This window comes from Rhodnius prolixus, unplaced genomic scaffold (genome assembly GCF_049639745.1).
Source record: "Rhodnius prolixus isolate KJV_2025 unplaced genomic scaffold, Rpr scaffold_5, whole genome shotgun sequence".
In the NCBI taxonomy this organism is placed as follows: Eukaryota; Metazoa; Arthropoda; class Insecta; order Hemiptera; family Reduviidae; genus Rhodnius; species Rhodnius prolixus.
In genome coordinates this window covers 5,465,871-5,493,226 of record NW_027411624.1, presented here as the reverse complement: position 1 = coordinate 5,493,226, position 27,356 = coordinate 5,465,871, and the positions used below count along the sequence as shown (strand labels likewise).

Here is a 27,356-nt window from a genome sequence, read left to right as displayed (position 1 = left end):
ATTACTGATTATTATTTATTTATATTAGTTTATTTATTGTTATCCTTTTTTTTAAATGTGGTTAGGTTGGCAGTACTGAATAATATCGTTGATTTTACCGTTGCGAAGAACATATGTTTATTGTATCCATATGTTATAACATACTTACCATATAACCTTCCTCGTTCAAGTGTAATGCGAGATGGAAATATTATTGAAGCCGAAATCTTCTACACCAAACTGATCAGTCCAGCCTCTGGTGATGGATAAAAATGGACCGAAACCGATCAGAGCATACAAATAAAACATGCAAACCTATGACGGAATAAAATCAACGATTTTTTTTGGATGTCTTAAAAAAACATTTTCTTCTTCACAATTCATTATTATTAATTAAATTTCTTATCTCTTTGCATCTTCAGGATCACATCAGTCGAGTACTGGTGAAGAGGATAGAGACGACGACGAGGAAGATCTAGCCAGGTGTCCTGTCTGTGACAGCCCATTTCCTGAAGTTGATCTGTGAGTAAAGTTTTTATAATTTTTTAAAGATTTCTGTACGACTATTTTTTTTGTCTCTCCTTTTGACATCGTTTATAATATTAGAGGCTTATCGATTAAATGGGTAATAATTCCAAGTTTAAGGGGGTGGGGCAAAAAAAGGAAGTTGTGACAGTGAAATCCATCTTACTCGGGATTTTGTGAAGATTATTCTTGCCATTCTTGATGAGGTACTACTCGTAGACGCTGAAACTTCGCTAGTTGCAATTTCGTTGTATCTTTTTGCCTTTTACCAAAATAAATTATGGAGAAAATGATTACGTAATAATAATAACTATCGCCTACGAGAAAGTTGGCGATTTTATAACATTTTTTAGCGCGATAAAACTTTAGTGCGGTGACTCACAAGACAGTCTCTAATTATTATTTACGTCATTGAAATTTTTGTGTATGAATTTGTGTGTGTGTGTGGGGGGGATTTGCCCAAAGATCGTTCAACTAAGTTGAATACTATAGCACTTCCGCTTAATCGATTTTTATCCAAATTAAGAATTTTATCGATTCCCGGTTAGTATCACTTATTACTGAAATTGCACTTTAGTGTAAAACTGTATCTCTACCTTTTTCTAAAGATTGTTGTAAGAAGCATTTTCTTTGGAATTAATGTTTGATACGTCTTAATTAGTGTGGGATGTTATCAAGGGAAATCCATAAAAGAAAAAAATGGAAAATCGATTTAATAATTCTTTCCGTTTAGGTTGATTTTCTCCCAAAATTAATTATTGGGCCCAATTGGGTTATCGATTCCAAATATCAAATTTGAATTTTCTTCATTTTTTTTTTTTTGAGGGAAGAGTAAAAAAAGAAGTCCCTAAATTTTTAACCCAACTAAAGACTACCTACCTCTAGCTACTCATTTCTTCTGCACGACCCGGCATTCAGTTTAATAGAATATCCTGTTGCTTCTTCCAGAGTTTTTTTTTCAGCCTTCTGGAACATTCTAGGCTTCCAAAAGAATTTTTTTGTAGCCTAGAATCTATTTTTAATTTTTTTTAGTGGTCGTAGATTGGCTATACACTGTCCTGCGATCACATTGACTCTTGGTGGTCAGAGAATACATGAGCGAAACGGAACCCAATTTATTTATTTGTAGTAGCTCCCCCCCTTTTTAGAAGTAATCTATGCTAGAACTATTAATTAACACAATATAAACTAGAAAATCTTCCTCAAATTGAATATTTTGATACCTTCTATTCCCTCCCAAAAACAGTTGTGATGAAAGCAGAAAAAAGAAATTAAAGCTAAATAGGAAGGGGGAAAGAATGAAGAGAGTAAGGGGACGATGAGGGGGATGATCGTGTGGCAAGATGCTGCAACAGTGGACCAAACAACTATCGTTAACTGTTCCTCCACTTAGACATGGATCATCTAATAGCCCCAAGCCGGGGGAGTCATTGCAAGTAAAAAGGGCTTCTAGGAAGAGAGAGACAGAGACAGAAACGGGGGAGTCAGCCGGCCCCTATCTCCTCTATATGGACGGCCGTGTCCTGGGCTCTAAAGTGGCTATCCGTGTTATTTGGCTGCCCTCCCCAGAAAAACCATTTTTCCTTTGTTATCAATCATTTTGTATAGAATGGCTTCTGGATTGGTTGGTTGGGGGGAAAGAGGCTGTGAAGAGAGCCAGCCGGGGGAGACGAGGAGATGATGTTACGGCTACGAACGGTAGCCCGTTTCTCCCCGTCAATGGAGGATGGTGCGAGGACAACAAGTGCCGCCGTCTCTTAAGAAGGAAAAGAATGTAGCTCTTGATAAGTGTGGAAGAGATATTAATGCCCACAGCTAGCAATAAATGACACTAAAGTTGATTGCTATCAAGATTGTTATCGAATAGCTTCATTTGGATTACAAAAGGCATGGCGCTTTAAGTAGCTACGTATCTTTCACCGTGACAGCTGTTCAGACTTTGTAACAGAAATTTCAAACACCTGTAATTCCCCCCGTACAATGTAGGTACCAAACGATTTGATTGAAAAAAAAAAGTAAAGTAAAGTAATCGCCTATTTTTCAGGCGGGGCTTAACGTCCAACTACCAATTAGGTGTCGTGGACGGAGGCGACTAGCAAACATACTTTACTGTAAATTTCTTTTATTAACTATTAAATAAAATCCAAGGCCTAAGACCGGGAATCGAACCCACTAAACCAACAATACATCTTAGCTTTGCGGGTCTAGCCTATAACCGCTCGGCTACCGTGGCGCCTCCATTGATTTTGAACTCTAATTGTAAATACAAAAAATTCTTCTTCTACCAGATATGAGGAAGTATTGCTATCGTGTCTGCCTGTGGGGTGTGATTGAACAACCCCCAAAATATGGGAAAGCGAATAAAAGTTCGATCTTGTCATTTTTGTATAAGTTTCAATATCGGGTCCAGCAATAAGCTAACAGTAATCGATTATTTATTTATCGAAAAGGAAAGTTGTAGAACCAACTTTTGAGAGGAACTTAAATAAATAAAATCGATTTAGTATCGGAACTTTAGACATAAAATTTATACAATTGTAATTATTTATATATTTAATTAGAAATAAATAAATATATAATATTTTGTCCATTTAAAACATCCTTACTCGTTTCTTCATCTTACTGAGATTTAAAGTTAACTTTTGGCAGAATAATACCTCCCCCCCAGGGAAATGTACCAAATAGGGCGAAAAACCATAACTTTATAATCTCCCCCCTTTTAAAATTTAATCAGTGAATGATTTGGGAATGGTTTTACTCCTTTTTAAGGGCTAGATGGGCGCGCGCGCAGACGAATGAAGGACAATTCCCTAAAACCCTTTTTTATTATAAATTCCAGCCCCTAAGGCGTCTTTTTGCCTAGCAAGAAAATTATAGAATTACAAACAGAATACAAAATAATTAGTAATGGTGAAATTTTATTAAAGTGTGGAAAAGCCCCCCCCTTTCCCCTCCACTTTTCAACTTTATAGAAGTCAAGCTTAAATGATTTCATTTTAAGTAAGAAATCTCGTAAAATTAACGCGACTCAATTATACATTGAATGTACATACATACATACAAACAAATATATATGTTATGTATTCAGTTAGGGGTTTATTGGCCGATCAGCTGTTAGCTTGTTAATCCATATTAACTCTTTTATTATAACTAAAGGTAATATGTAGACAGCCTTTGCCATCACATGTTTTCATAATCATAAAACATATTTAACTCGTAAGAGAATAACACAAACACACACATGCACAAAAATTACACATACTTAGGGAAGGGTTTAGCTCTCAGTGATTAGAGTAATCTGGGTTCAAATACGGAGATCCTGGGGTTCGAATCTTAGCTGCTGGCCTTAGGAGCTAATTGCAGCACTTTTGGCCGGGGTCATGGACACAAGTATATGGGCTCCTATGGCGATAGATAGATAGATAATACAAAATAAATAATATATATATTGGAGTGCCAATTAAGTACTATAACCTCCAGACATAGTTTCTTACTACTAATTTATTATCTATACTAAGGGGAAAACAATGAAAAACCTGCAGCTTATAAGAGAGATTTCAATTCAGGGAGTCCCTAACTCTTCTGTGCCTGTGCACCGTGTCCACATTATAGTCATCTATTCGTCTGCAGAGTTGGTTGTGACTTGATTCACACTTAATGAAGAAACCAGTAGCGAGGTACTTGATGTAGTGTTCTACATAGTCCATGTTGGTGTTAGAGTGTAAGTCTATAATACGGTCTGTAGCGCGGGGGGAAGTTGTAACAAGCCTGAGGAATTTATTTTGGATTATTTGCAGCGAGGCGATATTGAAACGATATGTCAGACTCCAGAAGGGACAAGCATAAAGTACGAGTAACATGGGCCTAACCACTACCTTGAACAGGAGGAGTTTATTCTCTTAGGGACAGTTTAGAGTCCTTTCAGACTCTAAATACCTTTATGTTAGGGGGGGGGGGTAAAGGTCAGCCCACGATCCAGTAATACCCCAAGATACCTGGATAGTGGCAGCCCACGGGCACAATCCATCCCCAGAAGTGGACATGTCGATAGCGCCTTTAAGATGTTAATGCGTCTTAAATGATTTTATTTTATTTTTTTTAAATTACGCATGCGTCATACAGATCACAGTTATCAACACCGGTCTTTTATTTTTTAAAGACAAATCTATGTCCAATAAATTGCTAAGAGAAATTTCAGGTTTCCAGATTTGATGAAATTCTCAAAATTATTAGCTTGAAAATTCTATTACTTACGGGGTTACTCGCTAAATTCATTTTTAAGACCCCTCTCAAAAAATCTGTAATACTCTGACGGGGAAAATTTTATTTATAGGTGATGATAAGCGTTTATATATATATGAAATTAACTTTTGGTGATGTTTACGAGTTAAGTTGGCCCTCTTGAAGTAATGTTGGAGACCAGTGGGGTGAGGGGGTGTATCCTAGCTAGAAGAAGAAGAAGAAGAAGAAGAGGACACTTGACGTTGAAGTAATACAGCAATGGATTTGTGGAGGGAACAAGTTCTGAAGGGCGGTGAAGGGTGGGCGAGTTTGTCAGTATGGTGCTGCTATCTAGAGGTGTTGCTATAAGCTAACACAATGCACAGCTGATTTCATGTTTCATGGTTAGAAGCTATAAGCACCATCTGGCGCTGTTCCCAAGCGTTCACCAAATTCACTCCCAATAAAGTGCAATTACTTGGACTGACTTCTTCCCAGCAAACCAATACGTGCACACAAAATATAATCTTTAATGAGTTCACTTAATCTTTTATCAATTTCTTTTTTTTTTTCTACTCTTGATAAATTCTTACCGATCGGTGTTAAATTTCGAAGATTGGGTTTTTAGAAAATGGTCCACGAGTACTGATCACAATATTTCTCTTACTAGAGTAAGAAGATGCAAAAAAAGAGTATTCTGAACAGAAAGTACCAATTGGTAAAACCTGGAAAGGAAGGAAGAGTTTGATTTGTTTTCCCCCCCAAAAAAAGTTGATTTTATATTTGTAATATTCATTTCCGTTTTGGTGTAAAACAAAAAGCTGGAGAATACAGAAGGATGATTCCTTCTCAGTTTTGATTCCAATTCCTGTTGATCTTTACAAATTAAAATTCAAAATTTGAAATGGTACTTCTGTGAACTGAGTATTTAACCATTGTTACTGATCTAAGAGTGGTAGAGTTATACTTACACTTGAAGGGTACTTTAGAGAGGTTAGCTTATCCTTCTCTCTCCCTCTCTCTCTCTTCCATTATTCAAATTTTCTTGGAAAAATTGTAATTTGTGCTCAAGAATTTAAAGGATAATTTTATTTATTTATTTAATTTTTGAGGCACATCAAGATCTATGGTCGTTGGCTCACAGAGCACTGCACAGACAGCACTGCTCATCATCGGACAATGAGCTGTAAAAAGCTCGAAGAAAGAGAAAATCAAAGGGCCAGCAAGCTGGGATTCGAACCCCGGGATTCTCCGCGTTTGATTCCAGTATTCTGTAACCTCATAGCTAATCCCATCCGTCATTGCGTTAGAACCGTTTTAAATCCGATAAGAGATTTTTACTACTTCCTTTTGGAAGATTTTGATGCTTAGTTAGAATCGGGTTTCATCTTGATGCCCTAAATAACTTGCTGCGATTTTTTAATGTTTGCCGTTCGCATACTCCACGTCATTTTGTAATCCATTTGCTGAAAACCATATTTTCGGAGTTAGGAGATGTCAAAACTCAATATCAACCTTTTTTTAAACATTGTTTTTTTTTTTTTTTTTAAATTTTTAACTTTAATTTTCCTCTGCATCCACAGATTAGACGATCATCTAGTGTCCAGCCATAGATACGTCGGTGGACAGTATCGCTGTGATAAATGTACAAGATCCTACAGCTGGCGACCTTGTTTAGTTCAACATCAAGCTTCCAGACACGGACAGATTAGGCGATATCCTTGTGAAAATTGTACTAAAGTATTTTCTGATCCGAGCAATCTACAGAGGCATATCAGGTTTGTAAAGTTTGAGTTTTCTTACTTCAGTTAAAAATTTTTCCCATGGAATGCCTGAGAGTCCACTGCAAGGAACTCTCATTACTGTTGCAAGACAGATAAATTGACATTGCCTAACATTGACTTAACCTTCGTCAACCAACGACCACGATCATTCCAATGAAATGATCTATAATTCATTGTAAATAACACCTCTCCTTTCTCATTTACTTAGTTAAACTCCATCGTCACTATTCTACTAATTCCTCTCTTCGCCATCAACTCTACTTTTAAATACATTCACCTCATTCACTATCTATCGCCTGCATATTTCTCTTTTCTCACTACTTGTAATTGTCTCCGAGGATTGTCACTGGACAACTGCTCTACTCTTTAACTCATTTTTTGCACTTTTATTTTTGCAAGTTTATGCAGTTGTCAATTTTTCAATAAATAATTGTATAAAAAATAAAATAAAAAAGTCCAAAAATTGTAAATTTCGTTTTCGGTTTTTTACAGATCACATCACGTTGGTGCTAGATCGCATGCCTGCCAGGAGTGTGGCAAAACGTTCGCAACATCTTCTGGACTAAAGCAACATACGCACATCCATTCCAGCATCAAGCCGTTCCAGTGCGAAGTTTGCTTCAAGGTGCGTCTCTTATCGATAATTTCCATTTCCAAAAAGAAAACTGTGCTGAGGAGAAAAATTCGTTTGGTAAACTGTTCCAGGCTTTCTCATTTCACCACAGAGACATCTACTGTTACAACCAACAAAATGAGGACCTTAATTTATTCACAAATAGATCTCAAATAATCTTTAAAAAAAAATGTTTATTCATTAATTTTTGTTTTACAGTGGATTACATTTTTTGTATTGTTTAATCGCAAACAGTTAGATTAATTTAAGCCTGTTCTTTTACAGGCGTACACGCAGTTCAGTAACTTGTGCCGCCACAAGCGGATGCACGCTGATTGCCGGATGCAGATCAAGTGCGGAAAGTGCGGCCAGACGTTCAGTACTGGTACCTCATTGTCAAAGCATAAACGTTTCTGTGACTCCACATCGCCGGTTACCAGCCCGCCGACAATGAATCATCACCTGCCACAGGCGGCCGCCAATCCATTTCTTTTATACCCAAGAGCTCATGGTGCACTTCCATTCTATCCTCCAGCAATACTCCCACCCTATCCGTCCATTTTCCCGCCAACTGGTCCCGCTCCCGGCTTTCTAGCCAATCCTTTGCTGTTTCCACATAAAGAAGATGAATTGAAATTCAACTCGAGGCTAACAATGGAAGCGTACCATAATTTTGCTCGACAAAACTCCCAGGATAGTTCACCTTCGCCGACTAGAAGTGTTGGGAATCCGTCTCCAGCTGGTGATTCAACGCCCACCATGAACTCTATACTTAGTTTGACCAAAGTTTCTCCACCGACTGCCGAAGAAGCGGCCTCAAATGAACGCCCTTCACCCGCTAGGCCACCGATGTCAGCTTCTTTTCCAAAAGAAGAGCATGCTGAAGATCTGACAGTCACTGATGACAGAGCAGAATCACCAGTGTCGTCCAAAGCTAGCGAGAAATTCAATGAGCAGCCGCTGGATCTAAGGGTAGGTGGGAAACGAGCTAGATCGGAGACCCCACCCTCTGTGAAAAGCGAAAGAGAAACGCCTTCGCCAAAAAAGACTGAATTGGAAAAGACCCCTGAAACAGTGGGACCAAGAGCATCGGACACCATGGTGGACACACCAACAGGTGTGCCTGTGGACAGAGGCGGTGGCATGGACAACGGTGAGAAGTCCACGCCTCCAGCTATGGCCTATCCACGGCCCATACATCCGATGTTCTTGGAAGCACTGTATCGCCCACCTTTTCCACCATTTCAACAGCGGGACTCCCAAGAACGTTTGTTTGGCGGCCAGTTTGGACCAGCCAGGCCATTTCCATTTATGGGCAGTCAAAGGTACGATCTTAGAGCACCGTTCCCACCAAATGGAAAACCATATCACGAAGCGCTTCAAAACAATGCAGCTCCAGCGCCGCCAGGAGCGCGCACAAAAGATCGATATGCTTGTAAATTTTGTGGCAAAGTTTTTCCTAGATCGGCGAATTTAACTAGACATTTACGGACGCACACAGGGGAACAGCCATATAAATGTAAATACTGCGAACGGTCTTTCAGTATATCCTCAAATTTACAACGTCATGTGAGAAATATTCACAATAAAGAGAAACCGTTTAAATGCCCTTTGTGTGATCGATGTTTCGGCCAACAAACGAATCTAGACCGTCACTTAAAAAAACATGAAGCTGACGATGGCAGCGGAAATGGTACAGTGGCCGATTCTCCAAGCAGTGGGGAAAATGATCGAGAAGATACTTATTTCGACGAGATAAGATCGTTTATGGGTAAGATAACTTATGGTGGGCAATATACAACGCCTAGTCTACAAACGGCTAAAGATGAAGAGTCCGTAGAGTCAACGAGTGAGGAAGAATCTCCCAGGCAGCTATCTCCCTATCAGGACAGTCCGTTAGCAATGGTGATCGGCAAACAATTGTCGACTTTAAACAACAATTCGGCAGATACAGAACCGTTACAAATCTAAACTTGGTTATAAAGCAATGTTATAAATAAAAAAAAGAGTAATAATTCGGAAAAAATAAAACAGGAAAGTTACAGAATGTGATAGTCTAGAGTACCAAAGTACCATTAACGTTTACTATTTTAATTAACAATTATTATTTTTTTAAATCAGGTTGATTTCTGATATCACCAGTCTTATGTATCGAAATCATTTCATTTTTTTATTTTTTTTAATTTTTGTTTTCTAAAAAAAGTTATATTTATTTTAATTGATAAAGTTTCAACGATAAAATAATATTTTCTTATTTTTGTTTACGTTTATTTTTGAAGTTATTTATGTGTAAAAAAAAAAGTATATGTATATTATATAAAAACATCTCGACATGTACATATTGTAATCTTAAACAAACTGTTTACTAAAATTTTTAAATTACAATAAAATGTTCAAATGTATTAAATTTTATTGGACAAATCTCTCAACATATTGTTTTCTTTGGGAGAATCTTCATATTACATTTCCATGTTTTAACTCGTAAGTTCTTTTTTTAATTTTTTTTTTTTATAAATAAAAATATATAAAATAAAGATTAAAATTATAAATATATAAAATAAAATATTTAAAAATAAATAAATATTGCTAACTGTATATTGTAAATTATATTTTAAAATAAATTATTTCAATTAATTGTACATTATTGTTGATATGTTTACTATGGTCGTTCAATAAATTAAACAATTACTATTTAAAAAAAATATATATTTCTATGCATCCAATTTAATTTCTTTTCCCAACTGGACTGAGAAATAACCAGTTCGTAACCTTCACTGGGTGTTAGAAATAGAAAATGTATGGGGGAACTATATTGAAAATGCACAAACACTAACGTTTCTTTAAATTTTCTCAAAATCAAACCTACAAAAATACTTCAATATATTCACACATACAACATACATATCTATCTATACCTTTTCTAATTCTCCACCGCGCAATAATCTCTTCTACACAGTGTTGCTCACGTAAACAAGAAAATTCCCTCACCATTCCCAACATACTCCCGCCTTTCAATTTATTTTTACAAAAGAAATTGAAACCAACGGATTACAAGTCCAGTTCCACGGGATTTGTATAATCCTAGTTCTAGTTAGTTTTACTTCCGCTGTTCTCTCCTTCACCACTTCCTCTCTTTTCTTTTCTACTGCTCTGGTCGATGCACCTTCATCAGTACTTGACAACTCCCGTGGGTAGAGTCGTTGAAACGGTCGGGTACAGATTCCTTCTGCGGTCTTGATCTTCGTCTTTTCCTGGGTAGGTCTCCCTAATTAAACCTAAAGGCCAATTTTCTTCTCTTTACCTGGTCCGCTCCCACCAGTACCACGTCATCTTCGTGCAGTTCCTTGTACGTATCTGAAGTTCTTCCTAAATTTATTTTCAATAGATCCTTAATCGTTCGCACTAATCTTTCTCCACCAACCACGCCGCCAGGGAGTCCCAGGTTGGTTGAACTTCCAATCAATTCGCTTTACCTGTGGAAATTCTGCAATCTTCTTCCATGTTATAAGTATGTTTCCCTCAGCTTGCTTCTTCTACCACAGAAATCTCATGAAATCTCTATCCTTTTCGTACAAACTCATCTGAAGAAAGGCCTTTTCGATGTCTGCAATAATTCCGATAGCATATTTCCTAAACTTGATCACAATCTGAGGGATTAGCACAATCATGTTAGGCACCCTTCCCGAACATTCATTAAGTGAAACTCCGTTTTTATCCTTTGCCAAAGCGTCAAAAACCGGTCGTACCTTTGTAGTCGCACTTGTCTCCTTTAAAATCATGTGATGCGGTAAATAATGACAAACAATCTCCTTCACCTCTTCAATCACTCTTAACACCAGCCATTCCTGTAATTCGGACTTATACCTGTCAAAATTTCCACTACTTACTAGCTTCTTGGTGAGGCCAGTCAACCTCCACTCAGCAAGATCTTTGTTCGACAATAGTAGGGGATGACCTTCCTTCCAAGGTAGACTAACTTCAAACCTTCTCTCTTCGTTTCTTCTTACTGTTTCTTTGAAGTGTCTCAAGGTTTCAGCTTCCAAATCCAACGTCATTCTCATGCTGATCTGTAATGCCTAAAACATCCAGTCGCCATAAATCTGAGATATCAAGCTTATTACCACAATACATACTTGTAAGTGTACGATCTTCCATCTTGTTTCAACAGCTAGCAAACCGTTCTCAATCTCCTCTATTTTTTCTGTGAGTATCTGTGGCAACTTGTCTGCTCCCAATAGTAATTTTATTTCCAAGTCACTCCGTCCTGGGTCTGTTAATATTATATCTTTAGACATTAATGACTCTAAACATTTCATGTCTTCTAATCTTCGAATCTATGTACACATACAACATACATATCTATACCTTTTCTTACTCTCCACCGCGCAATAATCTCTTCTGCACAGTGTTGCTCTCGTAAACAAGAAAATTCCCTCACCATTCCCAACACTGGGAGAAACCTTAACCTAATCGTTCCCACCCCTGGATTCAAGTCATGTAACCTGCTAAGTGAGGTTATGCTTATGTTGTGTGGTGAGTAGATTGTTGTTAAATCTAAATTGCTCGGTTATTGGTTATTGGCGTGTATTACTTAAAGTTGAAGTGATAAAGTTTCATCAAACGAAGATTAACAGTCATATTTGTGGATTACTTTTCAGTTGTTGGTAATTAGAACACTGGATTAGAACAGTCCATTAAAAAAGGTCATTTAAGAGATAATTTAACTCAATAAATTTTATGGTAAGCATGAATTACGATAATTATTTAGTTCACAAGGTGTGATTATAACCTAAGATGGCATTCTTATGAAATGAGAGGCCGGCCAAATAAGTTGGGATTCTGTAGTTATTGTACAGCAAAGTTAGAGCTTAGTAGCCCAAATGAAGCAACTTTAAGATGGACAAAACAAATAAATTATTCTCATTATAGGGACATTGAAGAGCCTCTCTCGGTATGGATTAAAAAAAAAGGGAATTCGGCTAGAATAATGGAATTATCCTCTCATCCAATATACCCAGCATGTTATATAGAAGGATTATCACAATCCTGTAAGTTTAAAGTTGGATTCGAAGAAACGGATTATCTCAGTACAGGTCAGTTTTTCTGTTTTCTTTTGCAAATTCAGGCTGTGCTTGCATGAGCGTGTACACGTCATTAAAACAGGATATCTCGAATAATAAGGATCGTAGTTAGGCCTTAAGCTTGATTCTTCAAACTTCAAACCGCAAAATATTTAAGTGATACTAAGTTTCGACCTCAAATTAGCTCCAAATGCGTTATTAAAACTTAAATCTTCCGAATTTAAAGCATTTTCTCGTATAACTTTACATTTTTCTTACAGATAATTAATATTAAGAGTTGGGTGCATTTCTCTTCATTCAAATCCCATTCTGGGTGTTTGATATGCCATTCTTACGCGACTAACTCTGTGAAAACACTGAAATTTCACATTACTGGGAAGCCTACTCCAACCATTTTCCACGGAATGCGCTAAAGTGAATTTTTTTAAATAACATAGATATTCTATTAGAACTAGATACATCTGTGAGTATTTACATATACATATCTGCTTACGAAGTTTAGAGAAACGGTCGGGTGTTAGTTGCTGGGAAATCTCAATAAAAAGGTGAAAAATCAATTCCATAAGGTACTAATTTCAATTAAGGAATCGCATTTGAGCAATATTTGATGAAAAATTCTAAAAAATCTCTAATTATCATTGAAATTGAGGGCTTGGTAAGAAGGGATTAGATTTTGAGTTGTCAAAAAGCTGTCTCATCTATGAGATACATTATCATTATGACGTTAATGACGTGATTTTTTACTGCAATTACAATGCAGTAAATCAAGTGCCCAATACTATTACAAAGAATAGTGTTACCTATTAAAAAAAAAAGTTTTATACATCTTTTTTTAATTTGATTGGTTACCCTAAATTGATTACAATATGCTGTGCCACTAAAAGATCAGAATTAATTATTTTATTAATTAACTGTATTTACCTACGATTTTCAAGAGAACAAGTTTGTACTCAGTTAATTTTGGGTCTTATTATGAATTTAATATCTATTATAATTAATGTCTTTTATTTAGCTTTAAAATTTAGTCAATTCATACCACTGTCTTATTTATTATATTTAATTCATGTTCGTAATTTTTAGGGAACAATATACAACAAAAATTGAGTGATCAAGTGCACTGTGGCGTATTGAACACTGGCTGGAAGGTAATTTGAGGGTTATCTTATTGAAGACGTACTACCATAGGGACCACCGTCTCGTTTTATTCTTTTAAATATCTTTCGAGTATAATGGTTTTGGTTTTCAACCGTTGTTATTAGATTATCCTAGGGAAATAAGTGAGGATTATCTTTAAGAATGGCCTATGAATTGGTGTCCAGTTTTTTCCCCCTAGAAATGTGGCCTAACAAGTTGCCAAGCACTTTTAGTCAGCTCATGAACTATGTAAGTACCTTTTCATATTACAAATTTGTTTGTTACCCTTTTCCATTAATAATTTAAGTATAGTTAACAGTGGAGACGTTTTCTTTGTTAGCTATGAGCATGAAATAAATTAATAGTTCTTACTTAGATTCAAATCCCATTCTGGGTGTTTGATATGACATTTTTACGCGATTTACTCTTAACACAGTTCTGAATGTTCTATCTTATACATTTTCCTCAACTCTGAATTCCATAATGTAAAAAATTGTAACCTGAAAACTCTGTAATTTCACATTACTGGGAAGCCTACTCCAAGCTCTTTCCAAGGAATGCACAAAAGTGATTTTGAAATTAAAAAGAAAGAATTGAATTTAATTGAAAAGAAAAAGTATTGTGTTCGGATTAAATTTTTGGAATTAAGTATTTACCAGTAAGATGTTTCCTGAGATTCACAAAGTTTTGCTTGCCTATTCTACAGAAATTATAAATCTAACTTTACTAATATTTTATAAAAGTTTTGGGTTTTTAAACTTAAGAATTTTTTTCGTTTGAAACGTTACTTCAAATAAAACTAAAAATTTATTCAATCGTTATTTTTATTTGTAAGAGTATTTTCAATCCTTTTTGATGACTGATTCATTATTCTAAAGGGAAGAAAGATTGTTGCCAATTTCATTCATAATTTTCTATTTATTTCTTTGCCAGTCTTTGGACCTCGGAACTAGGTCATCTTCAGAGCTATTACTTATTAATAATTATAACTTGTTTTACATTTTTAGCATTAAAGGTTAGTGTATCTTCTGCCCTCACTGTCTAAAATGTATTTATTTCGTTGTAGTATATTTCTTCATCTTCTGCTTTAGGGTCTTCATTTTTTCATCCATTAGTCATGAATCTGTTCAGCTTTTCTCTCGTAAATTTAAGCATTCTAATGGTTATAAAAATCTTACAGTATAATTTTAATATATAGTTTTCGTGACCGCAAATTGTTAAACTTAGGATGGAAGATTTGCGAGTAATCGGTCAAATAAAACAACTCGTCTTATTGACAACGTTTCGACAAATATATTGTCCTCTTCAGGGCCTGGATATTACAAATACAACTCTGTAAATTGTTTTGTATTTGCAATATCCAGGCTGTTTTTTATTTGACCGATTCCTCGCAAATCTTCCATCCTAAGTTTAGTATAATTTTATTTCTTCTAATAAATAATTCTAATACTTTACAATCTTTCACAATTATTATGCATTGGCATTTCAAACACTTACACGATGTATTTTAGGGGCTTTAAAAGGCAATTAATTGTTGTTTGCAACCAATTAGGTTTAGCGAACCAAATTAAGAGTATTTATTCGCATTTACACATTTTATAGTATCGGTTTACCATTGTAGAGTCTGTTTATGGTCTCTAAATCGGTTCACCAAGGCCTTTATCGTCTTGACGGGGGTTACTATAGATTTTTTAGAGTGCAGTAGAATTGGCTTGCACTCCTTTTACAATCTAGATTCTATACTTTGTCTTCCGTTAATAATGCTCTTCCTTTGGTTTATTATTATTATTATTTTATGATTTACTTCAAGCTTCAGCTCTTGCATCTATTACTTTGCTTCTCTACTTTTAAAGTAATTGAAATTTTCATATGTTGCTTATACTTTAATCAATTATAGATGTTATTAATTTTGTTAAACCTATTTATTTATTTTGTACAGAGTAATGGCCAAAACCTTCATTAAACCACTCTTTGCTGAATAAAAAAAGACTTGCATAGTTACAATTTAAATAGCATCTAGACAAAAATTAAAATACAAAACTAAAAGCAGACACAACTGGCAATGCGCTCTATCGGCAATGTCAAGAACTACACAGCAAGTAGTAGTTCTCAGGTCTTCCACTAGATCGCATAGGTATGTAGAATTCATGTCTTTGATTTCATATATGATTTACATTCATTTATTGTTACTTTTAATAACCTTCACTACAGATAACATCGTTATTAACTAGCACACGATTTATATTGGTATTACTGAATATTGGTTGGGATGAGAGTTACAGTAAATACTGTGTAATAAGAGTAATTATTGTGTATAAATGTAAAGTTTACTACAAAGTCGGTTAATAACATTGAATTAATTTTTGTTTTGAGAAAGTTAACATTTTACTGATCCAGAGTAAGTAAAACTTACGAGTAAGTTGTTTAAGTATTCTTAGAGATTACAAGTAACGAATAAACGTTTATTACATTTCATTCCCTTTGAATAATATCCATTCCTACTCGTATATTAAAAAACTAATTGTCTATTATTTTTTTTTTGCTTCTGAGAGTACAGATTAAAATACATAACTAAAAGTAATTCACTTCTGAAGGAAGTTTTTAAATTAACTTCAAACGTAAATTATTATGAACCATAAGTTTGATTATGAAGGTCGATTCTTTTTGCAATTTTCGACTTCCAAGTGATAAATTTGTTAAAATATATTTACGTATTTGTGAATGAAATTCAAATAGTGTATTGAGTTTTATTGTATTTTGTTTTTCTGTATCCAGTGCGTTCGTCCAGGGCTACTTTTTTGGCCATTCGCTAGCTGGTTGTTCAGATCATCTATCATCTAAAATGTGTACTATAAAGGCTCTAAAGTGTCATCCATTCCTGCATTACAATGTGAGCATTCTACCATCAGAGTCTTACACAGTTGCTCGTAGGGTAGTTATCAGTTAATACTTTTAGGTAAGTACCTTTATTTAATACTTCCAAAGCATGTTGAAATACTTTTCTTTTTTTAAAACGATACTTAAAATCTTTCTCGCGAATCTTACTTACCACCCTGTACTTCAGGTAATCTTATCTATTATTTAATGTGTTCAGTGAATTACAGAGAAAATGATTTTTTGTTTTTAATAAATTAAATATTTCACTTATTCAATTAATTCTTTATTTTAATGTACTTTTAGCATATCAATGAATCGAGTTCAGTCAATATACTAATTTTGTATTATTGTTATGCCGTACGTTCATTTAGCACTTCGCTGACTTGCAGCTACCTTTTATGATCGATCACACTACATACATTTACATGTCCATATAAGTTGAGGTGAATCGCGTACAATTTCGCATTCCTGGATAAAATCTATCCTCGCAATCTTGTGGGCTTTTCATTCAGGTGAATATATCTTAATTAAAACGTATACCATTAAATTTAAAAAGGAAAGAATACTTTTTCAGATTTATTAAATCTTACTTCGATTCTGAATGGAAAAGTGTTAATATCGTTCAAAATAGTTTCAAAATTTATTAATAACTTCATTGTCAATGAGAATTTGTAGCATTTATCTTAAAAATTACTTAATTTGATTGCAAAAAAATACAATTTAAATTGCGTGCATATGGAAATCTGGAGAAACAAAACTAAAAAAAAGTCACAACTGGCAATGCGCCCTATCGGCAAGGTCAAGGACTATTCAGCAAGCCGTAGTTCTCAGGTCTTCCACTAGATCGCATAGGTATGTAGAATTCATGTCACTAATTTCATATATCATTTCCATTCATTTTTGTTACTTTTAATAACCTTCACTACAGGTAACATCGGTAATATTAACACACTAATTGTCTATTATTTTTTTTGCTTCTGAGAGTACAGATTATAAAGATTCACTTCTGAAAGAATAGTTTTTAAATTAACTTCAAACGTAAATTATATGAACCATAAGTTTGATTATGATCTACTTAGATTCTTTATTGCAATTTTCGACATCCAAATGATAAATTTGTTAAAATATATTTACGTATTTGTGAATGAAATTCAAATAGTGTATTGAGTTTTAATGTATTTTGTTTTTCTGTATCCAGTGTGTTCGTCCAGGGCTACTTTTTAGGCCATTCGCTTGCTCGTTGTTCAGATCATCTATCATCTAAAATGTGTACTGTAAAGGCTTTAAGTTGAATATCATCTATTCCTGCATTACAAAGCTATGTCTTACACAGCTACTTTTAGGGTAGTTTTCAGTTAATACATTCAGGTACAATTATTTAATACTTCCAAAGCATGTTGAAATAATTATTTTTTAAAAAGAAGATAATTAAAATCTTTCTCTTTAAGTTGGAATGAGAAAAGTTTAAATTTTGTTGAAAGAAAGTTTCTATTTAATTGAATAACACAATGTAAATCGTTCGGTAGTGTTTAGCATTTGATCATCAATTGCAACAATTTTTTATTCAACCCTAATCTTTTCCAATCGAATTCGTTCACTTTTAAAGAGTATAATCTATCTTTTCATTGGAACTTAACATTTTTTAAATTTATTTCATGTAATTGCAACGTAGAGTAATTTAAGTTTAAATAATTAGCTGTCAGAATGTTTAAAAATGCTACGAATTCATTCTTAAAGAATGATCCGTTTAAAAGATTTAAGCTTTCCTTTTATTCCTGTAAGATAAAAATATATCTTTAAAAGCAGTTGTTTGTAGTTCATTGAATAGAACGCTTTTTTATTTTTATCTTTTATTAAAAATAGAAACTGTATTACTAGTAGGAGAATAAAGAAGAACCTTCAAGTTTTAAAATAATAATTTTATTTGCATAAGTTTTTTTTCTTTACATAAACTTAGTAAATTATAATCATTTATATGAATAAGTTAATAAAATACAAAAAGAAGTGTTAAAAAGTGTTTACAACAAAAAAGAAAATTAGAATTTAACAGCAGATGTAATTTAGTATTTCTTCTCTTTGTTTTCAGTGCTTTCATCAATGGGCCCTTTCGTATCACCTTTAATCTGAAGTGATTACCTTTGGAGGTCCCTTACTTTATGTCCAGTAAGCAGCACGTCTGCACATAATTTGAGGGAATTCGCATCTATTTGTGCTAAGTTAAGCTAAGACGTTAAGCTAAGTACAGGAGATTTACCTACCTGTTTATATTCTGTTGAGGTACTGTTATCCATTATTTATTTTTTTTGCATACTAATCTATATATACATTCTAAATAAATAAGTGAATAAGTTTTACCAAACATAATAACATGGTAGTTTTATTTCTGTCAGATTTAAATTTTATTTAATTTAAAAAAAAAAAAAACGTTTTAAAGGGTAATGCATGTGATTTCCTCGCTTCTTTCATTACAGTTCAATATTTTTGAACTAAATCAAACTTTTTTGAAAGAAATTGAATGCAGAACGGTTAAATTTGATTCAACATTGTGACATCGTAACATCGTTGCGAACTCAAAATGAGTCTTATTCATTTAAGAGATATAATGTATAAATGTATGTATAATGTAAAGTATCTCAAACTTATGGTTATGTTTTAATTTGTAGAGTCATTGAATAGAATGTTTTCCTATTTCAAGAATAACTCTATAAACTGTTTATTTCATTGAATGATTTTCAGATTGAAAACTTCCAATACTGTGGAGTACTACCTGTAAAACCATCAATTAACTGAAGTGAAAATGAAAAAGACGGTGAGAAAACATCTATCAAATGAGTAAGTACAAACAACTTTTGTTATGAATCAATTGCTAAATTTTATTATTCAGATATTTTTAAAATGCATGTTTGTATCACAGTCTTATTTATTAAATGATTTTTTAACTTAAAGTGAAAATAAAAAGTATTATTTTGCAGGAGAATAAATAAAAACCTTTAATTTACAAAAAAAAATATTTATTAGCATGCCCATTTTGTTTTTACATTATATACATGTTATAAATTAATAAAATACAAAAAGAAGTGATAAAAAAAACGTTTAAAACTAACAGAGAAACTTAAAATAATAAAGAAATTGAGGTAAACAAAAAAAGTAAAAAATTAGTTCCAAAAAAATCCGTCAGAGGGCGCCACTTATCAGACAGGTGTGAAAATAGTTCCAGAAATGACCACCAGGTAGCAGTGCTGTAACCTTCCCTATATATACGGCAACACAGGTAATTCTCGTCAGTACGACTTGAGTGATGCAGGGGGGAAGGTCGCTCTGTCGCTCCCAAACATATCTATCTAGTCTAGTCTAACATCCATCACCTCTCTCTCAAAGAATCATGATATTGGGGAGATGTTGTCGCTTCGACGGTTCTCCCCACCCTGCCCCGCCCTTCCAACGAACTTAGTTATATAGCCTCCCAGAGCAAGATGGCGGCCAATTAACTCACCTGATCCACTGGCTCCTAGATCGCTCCAGCTGACTGTTGCTCTTGCACACTCTCACGACTCTGCCAGCACATTTTTAACCTTCTCTCTAGGTTTTCTTTTTTACTTCTACTACTCTCTAGACTTTGTAACCTTCCTTTTAGGTTATCTTTTTTATTTTTTCGCATTTTCTTCAACACTTTCAAATATTAATAAAATATTATTCATTTTTTACGTTTTATTTTTACTTTTTCGTATTAATTAATAGATTTAATGGAAAAATAAATAAAATAATTTTTTTAAAGACTTTTTTATTAACTTTTTCTAAACATGCAATTTTTAATTTTGATGAAATCATGCACATTACGTATAATAATTACATACTTTTTTTTTTATAGATTCCTAGCCAATGTTTGTTGGAATATTCACACTGGATTGATGTTTTTGCGTCTTTTTCACTTGGGCTTCCATTGATGAACAGTTTTGCAGGCAGTAACTCTTGGTATAGTATGGCTAAAGAATTGATTTTTTTTTTAACCTAAATCTTCCATAACAATAACATTAATTTGATCGAAAAATATAACATAATCTACTAACATTATTTTTCATAAAATGAATTAAAAAATCGACTAAAAATAGTTCTCTTATTGGAAAATGATGAAGAATTCACATACATCTTTGATGTTGAATTTTTCGATTAAATTACTGTTACCTACAATCAACAAAAATTAAAACTTTCAAGTACAAAAAAAAATAATAATTTGTACGAAAAAAAGTTTTAGTTCTTGTTACAACATGCTGAACATAATAAATAATAAGATAAAACTTACCTGGATGCGAATAACTTCACATTAATGGTCGTGCTGCTAGAAGTATAGAAGGACCTTTAAAACTTCATCTCAGGTAAAAGCTTAGGACTGCAAGTTCACAAAAAGCCCACAGATGTCAGCACTGCATGAACTGGAAAAAATATTACATTAATACTTCATTTAAATTTATCAGTTAAACTAAACCTTTTTTCAAAAAAATATTCTCTAATTTCTTAAAATAAAATTTTATAACACTGAAAATGTGCCTATTACCGGAAAAAGGTACGGCTAATTACACATACTTCTGTAACAAAATAAATGAACTTGGACGAAATAAACCTAGAGTTCAAATGTTTTAATAAACAGAGTTTTAAGAATTAAATCTTCAAATTTACTTTATTTTATTGTAAATAAGGTTTTTTTGTCTAAAGAAAAATACTATTTTTAAATTCTTGGAATATTAAACGTTTTAAATAAAATAACTTTACCATGAAATTCAAGTTAACAAAAAGTCAGAATTCAATAAAGAAATAATTATTATTACTTAAAAGAAGTTAAAACTGGCTGAATAAGAGTTTCATTTGATTAAAAATAATGCTGCATTCTTTTATACGTTTATCGTTGAATATTTATATTGAAATCAATTTTTCTTGATTGAAAGTGGAAACATTACTTATTCTGATAATTATCATAAAAAAAGGGTTTACTTAATGATATAATAAGTAGTTCTTATGGATATTACCTGAAGAACATTTCCACAGGCCAAGTGGTAGGTAGATTTTTTTGACTTCTTTAATCTCCAGAAAAGAATAGATGAGAAGTCTTTTTCACTTGGGCTTCCATTGATGAACAGTTTTGCAGGCAGTACTCTCACCAGGATTGATTCTGAAAATAACCATTTATTGTAATATAAATAATTATAATGTTTACTTAGTTTTATCTAGCATTAAGAAATATATGTATAACAATTTATGTATATTATAAAAATTAAATAAAGAAGACTTTGATTAAACTAAAGAATTGATCATTTTTTAAAGAACCTAAATCTTTGCATTTAATGAAAGTGATATATATTTTTTAAAAAAACACACACTTCTTCCACATTAATAAGATTAATTTGATTGAAAAAATATAACACACAATCTACTAACATTATTTTTATAACCTCAGGTAAGAGGTGAGCTTAACGGGGCTGCAAGTTACCAAAAAGCCGCCCATGGATGTTAGCACTGCATGAACGAAAATGCTATATTAATCCTAAGTAGGAATAATTCCAATTTGATTCACAAGATATTAATACCATATTTAAAACGTCCGATTTTTTCTGTTAAACCTTTTTTAAAAAAAAATTGGAAATTTTGCACTTAATTTCTTAAAATAAAGTTTAATAACATTCAAAAAACGTTTGCCAACTATTATCACAAGAAGATACGACACATAATTCTGTAATGAACTTACTCGAAATAAAACGTCAGCGTTCACACGCATTAATAAATAATTTCAAGAATTTAATCTTTTTTTTTACCAACAAAAACTTCAAAAATATTTTATTTTATTGTCAATTAGGTTTATTTGTATAAAAAAAATAATTCTTCAAATATTTCAATTTTTAAATAAAGTACAAACATTTTTCATCAGATTTTAGTTTATAAATAAGTTACAATGCAATAAAGGAAAAAAGGTTAAATTGGCCGAGTAAGAGTTTCATTTGATCAAAAACGCTGTAGCATTCATATACGTACATATATATGAATATGAATTCATTCATTAACGTTGAATATTTACAATAAACTTCAACTTTTACTTGAAAACATACTTAGGCCGATTTAAAGAAAAAGATTAATTACCATGAAATAGGTTTTACTTTGATGTAATAATTCGAACGTACTAAATAATGGATAACATTACCTGAAGAACGTTTCCACAGCACAAGTGGATTTCCATGACTTCTTTAATCTCCAGAATAGAATGGATGAGAATCATCCAAAAGTTGCCAACTTGCTGTTGGATGTAAAGATGAGTCCGTACAGTTAGTTTTCCAATGAACGCTCTATTACTAGTAACTTGGCAAACGAAAAAAAAAGCCAATGGATGAAATCCACTGCATTGATGGATGAAATATTAATAAACAATTATTAATTTTTTACGTTTTACTTTTTCATATTTATTAAACAGTTTAAATAGAAAAATAAATAAAATATTTTTTTAAAGAACTTTTATTTTTTTTAAAATGCAATTTTCAATTTTGATAAAATCATGCACATTACGTACAATAATTACTTACCTTTTTTTTTACAGATTCCTCACCAATGTTTGTTGGAATATTCTCATTGCATTGATGTTTCTACGTCTTTTTCACTTGGGCTTCCATTGATGGCTAGTTTTGCAGGCAGTAACTCTTGGTATCACCAGTACAGATTCTGGAAATCAACATTATTTATTGCGATTTCAATAATTTTAATGTTTACTGAGTTTTACCTAGCATTAAGAAATATATGTATAACAATTTATGTATAATAGAAAAATTAATAAAGACGTCTGTAATTAAACTAAAGAATTGATTTTTTTTTAACGAACCTAAAACTTTTCATTCAATGATAATGAAATATTTTTCTAAAAAAACACACTTATTCTCCTTAGGAATAAAATTAATTTGATTGGAAAAATATAGTAACACATAATCTACAAGCATTATTATTATGAAAATTAATTAAAAAATTATAAGCTCGACTAAAAATAGATCTGTGTGATAATAATAATTACATGTATAATATAAAAATTATATAAAGAATTGATAGCTCATTTAAATCCTTTTATTTAAAAATCCCGCATCTTTTCATTCAATGATAAGGAATTTATTTCCAAAAAAACACTCCTTATGAAGAAAATTAATATGATTGAAAAAATATAACCTACTAATACTATTTTGATAATAGTAGAAGCTCGAATAATAATAATTCTGTGTCATTGGAAATGAATGCAGAATAACCATGCATGTTTCACGTTGAATTTTTCAATTAAATTACTGCTACTATCAACAAAAATTAAAACTTTTTTCTGATACAAAAAAAAGAAAGACAAAGTTTAGTTTACGTTGTATTACTCAGAACATAATAAATAAAAAATTACCTGAAGAACAGTTCCAAAGACAGTCCCCAATTTAGTTTATTTTCAGAAATACTGTTGACGCTAATCACTTCGTATTTATGAAAGTGCTGCTGAAACTACAGAAGGATCCTTAAGAATTCATCTCAGGTAAATACTGGGCTTAACGGAGCTGCAAGTTGATAAAAAGCCCTTGGATGTTAGCACTCACTACATGAAGAAAAGATACAACATTAAACCTAAGCAGTAATTCGAATTTGATTCACACTATATTAATACAATATTTAAAACGTAGAATTTATCTAATAATCTAAACCTTTTTAAAAAAAATATTCCGAAATTTTGCTCTTATTTTTTAAAATAAAAGTACGGATCATTACACATAATTCTATCACATAATAAATGTACTAGGTGCAAACAAACCTAAGGGTACGTTCACAACGGAGCTGTTAGCATAGATGATAGCGGAGATGGTAGCAGTGAGGCATCAGCGCTTAAACGAAGCTTCGACTGACCCAGACACGCTGCTATAAACGAGCATAGATGATAGAATTAAATTTTTCATTTTTCTGCTAGCTGAACTCCAGTATCGGAGCTTCAAAATGGACGTAGAAAAATTATTTAGTGCTGTCTTTACTCATTATTTTTTGTTATTATTTTATTATTTACTTTTAAACAATATTTTGTTTTTTAAATCGTGCTTAAATTTATTTTCATGTGTATTTATTTGTTTTTTCTCAATAAAACCATTACTTACCTAGAGTAATCACTAGTTTTTCTTAAAGAGTTAACTTGTTCAACACTTTTTTTTTAACCAAAATAATCGAATTAAATCTTCAAAAATTATTTATTTTATTGTCAATTGGGTCCAAAGAAATACAAATTTTTAAATAAAATAACATTTTTCATGAAATTTAATTTAACAAAACAGGTGTGAATAATTATTATTGAAAAGAAGTTTAAACTGACTGAATGAACAGTTTCATTTGATTAAAAATGCTGTTGCATTCATATAAGTTTAACGTCAAATATTTATATTAAACTTGAACTTTTCTTCTATGAAAGTCACTCATTCAGATTCAAAGGGAAAGATTAATTATCATAAAAAAAGGTTTTAGTTTATAATGTAATAATTTGAACGTACTAAATAATGGATTAGATTACCTGAAGAACATTTCCACAGCCCAAGTATTAGGTAGATTTCCTTTACTTCTTTATTATCCAAAATAGATTGGATGTGAATCACCCAACATTTCCCAACTAGCTGCTGAATGTAAAGAAGGGCCCATAGAGGTAGTTCTCCAATAAACGCTGTGCATTATTGGGCTGAACTTGGCAAATTGTTGAATAAAAGCCAACAGATGAAAGCACTCCATTTACAATAAATGAATAATACCAATACACTAAGAATTTACATTTAATTCACTGATCGAATTATTGTAGAAATCAGAGTTTCTTTTTCTATTAAACTAAATCTACCTTTAGGTTTATTTTATCTCTGACCGATTTCACACTTTCACCTATTAACTTAATTAATCTATCGATAAATCCACGGATAAATAGATAAATAAACGTGGAGACTTCAACATCAACGTCATTCCCATCTCTACTGCACCAGCTGACTAAATAAGGAAGGTTATATGGTGGTTATATATCCGAATCCAAATGTTGAATTAATCATAAAAAAAATAAGTAAAAATAATGAAATAAAAATTAATGGAACTTCGTACTTATTTAAAGTTCTGAACGTTTAGTGCATTTGTATTGTTTTAAAATTGTAAAGTTTGAGTTATACATATTTTATACAGCGGATTGGGGAGGGGGTGCAAATTTAATAAAGAAGCCCACAATTATGAATCTTTTATTTTTACAGGAAAATAATTATTTTGGAATTAAATAATAATGATAAATAAGTAATTTTATGAATATAAATTACAAGCTCGAATAAAAATAAACCCATGTGATTGGAAAATGATAGAGAATTAACATGCACATTTGATGTTCAATTTTTTAATCAAATTAAATTGAAGGCTTGATTAAAAAACTAATTTATCTGATACGCTATCTAAGTACGCTACGGATTGATATTGTATGATTTTGAATCAAATATAATACTTTCTTTCAGAGATACTAAAACTTGTTTGAGATTGTAAAGGATAGATTTTATTCATCTGATTTTTTTGTTTGCCGTAAAATGCTTTGATTAATAATCAAGAAATAACTACCTCAAAGAACAGTCCGAAATGATAGCTTGGGTGTTTTCCTAGAATGGAAAGTTCGTTGCGAACCAACTCACCTTACGACCGTGAACAGCTAGACGCTAGATGTAAAGAATAGTCCTAATGGGTAACTTCCACAAAGGCCGAAGGAACATTAAAGTACAATACTTGAACTTAATCCGTTCATGAGTTAGGAATTATAATAGTCTACGTAATATAACGAAACCTGTATCGTTTTAGGCAAAGTTTTAACGTAATTAATCAAGCAAAGTATAGAATAGAATAGAATAGAATAGAATATATTTTATTTTGCCTGTACATATGTTTTACATACAATAGACTCGTCATAATAATCACAATAAACTAGTTATAATGAACTTTGAAATGATCCGTCAAACAATGTCTTTGTACAATTTACTTCAGTTCACTCAACTTTGAAGTGAGTAACAGTCCATCTACTTGACAAGAAGTCCTCTATTTTATAAAACATATTATTCAATAAGAAGTCTTTAATAATTTTCTGAAATTCCTTTTTCTCTGTATTTCTTATTGATTGTGGAATTTTGTTGAACATCCTGGCTGCCATCATGCCCGGCGCCTTGTCAGACCTACACAATCTCCGTCTAGGCAAATGTAAGTCATTTTTGCTTCTTAAATTGTAGGAATGTTCATCACTTCTTAAAACATTTTTCTCGTTGTTCTTTATATGCATTATATTGGCATAAATAAATAACGACGGTAATGTTAATATTCTATTCTCCTTAAATAGTGGTTTGCAGCTGTCCATTTTTCTACTATAAAACATCATCCGTAAGGCCTTTTTCTGCATTTTAAAAATGATTTTTGCATCTGAGGCTGCTCCCCATAGTAGCAGTGCATAACTCAGCTTGGACTGGAACAAGCCGAAATATGCTGTTTTCAGAACATCCAGAGACACCACATCTCTTAGCTTTTTAAATAAGTAAATCAGTCGTGCCAGCTTACCACTCAGCATCTGAATGTGACCTTTCCAGGAAAGATTTGAATCCATAGTAATGCCTAAAAACTTGACAGGTGGGTCATTTTGTTCTTGAATTAGATTAAAAACCTTTGTTGTGGTTTTCCCTTTATTCAAAGATAACTTATTTAGTATTAACCAGTTTTCCAGAAACATCAGACCATTAGAAGTACTTTTTTGAACATTATCATAGATTTTATCTTTTGTAATGAGTGTGGTGTCATCCGCATAAAACAAAAAGTTTCCTGAGGAGCACTCACCAACATCATTGTAATAAATCAAAAACAGGAGCGGCCCCAAAACAGAGCCTTGAGGAACTCCACACTGTACGGTCTTTAATTCCGATGTTTCTCCTAAATGTGACACATATTGCATTCTACCCACCAGATATTGCTTAAAAAATTCCAACTGTCCTCCTTCTATACCGTAGATCTGCAGTTTATTTAACAATATTTCATGTGATACCATATCAAAAGCTTTACTCAAATCACAAAACGTAACCTCACATATTTCTTTATTTTCAAAGGCTTGAAATATTTCTT

At 32.6% G+C, this 27,356-nt stretch overlaps 2 protein-coding genes and 1 long non-coding RNA gene across 14 annotated transcripts in view; 1 reads left to right on the top strand and 2 right to left on the bottom strand.

Moving 5' to 3' along the window:
* Window positions 1-9,884, top strand: part of ham (hamlet) — a 278,167-nt gene extending 268,283 nt beyond the window's left edge. Inside the window, exons 5-8 of one of the 3 annotated variants that reach the window (XM_074137332.1) lie at window positions 402-501; window positions 6,309-6,503; window positions 7,002-7,134; window positions 7,408-9,884. In XM_074137332.1, the coding sequence (XP_073993433.1) occupies window positions 402-501; window positions 6,309-6,503; window positions 7,002-7,134; window positions 7,408-9,093 (2,114 nt within the window). In that variant the 3' untranslated portion in view covers window positions 9,094-9,884. The remainder of the gene's footprint in view (window positions 1-401; window positions 502-6,308; window positions 6,504-7,001; window positions 7,135-7,407) is intronic. The other 2 variants (XM_074137334.1, XM_074137333.1) reach the window with 2 other exon arrangements.
* Window positions 9,885-10,655: 771 nt separating this feature from the next.
* Window positions 10,656-11,177, bottom strand: LOC141458111 (uncharacterized). Its single transcript, XM_074135710.1, has one exon. The coding sequence runs from the start codon at window positions 11,175-11,177 to the stop codon at window positions 10,656-10,658; it is 522 nt and encodes a 173-aa protein (XP_073991811.1).
* An 8,842-nt stretch (window positions 11,178-20,019) lies between these two features.
* Window positions 20,020-25,437, bottom strand: LOC141458825 (uncharacterized). 10 transcript variants are annotated; one of them, XR_012461201.1, is made up of 8 exons: window positions 24,763-25,436; window positions 24,022-24,125; window positions 23,623-23,808; window positions 22,402-22,913; window positions 21,645-21,722; window positions 21,236-21,378; window positions 20,282-20,644; window positions 20,020-20,197 (listed from the first exon to the last, which is right to left on the bottom strand). It is a non-coding gene; the product is annotated as an uncharacterized lncRNA (long non-coding RNA). The 10 variants fall into 10 exon arrangements; XR_012461200.1 differs by having other exon boundaries at window positions 20,020-20,396; window positions 20,515-20,644; XR_012461203.1 differs by having other exon boundaries at window positions 20,515-20,644; window positions 24,763-25,435.
* Between the last annotated feature and the right edge of the window lie 1,919 nt (window positions 25,438-27,356).

Excerpts from the sequence above, each read along its gene's own strand:
- LOC141458111 (XM_074135710.1), bottom strand. The coding sequence starts at position 11,177 with ATGACGTTGGATTTGGAAGCTGAAACCTTGAGACACTTCAAAGAAACA.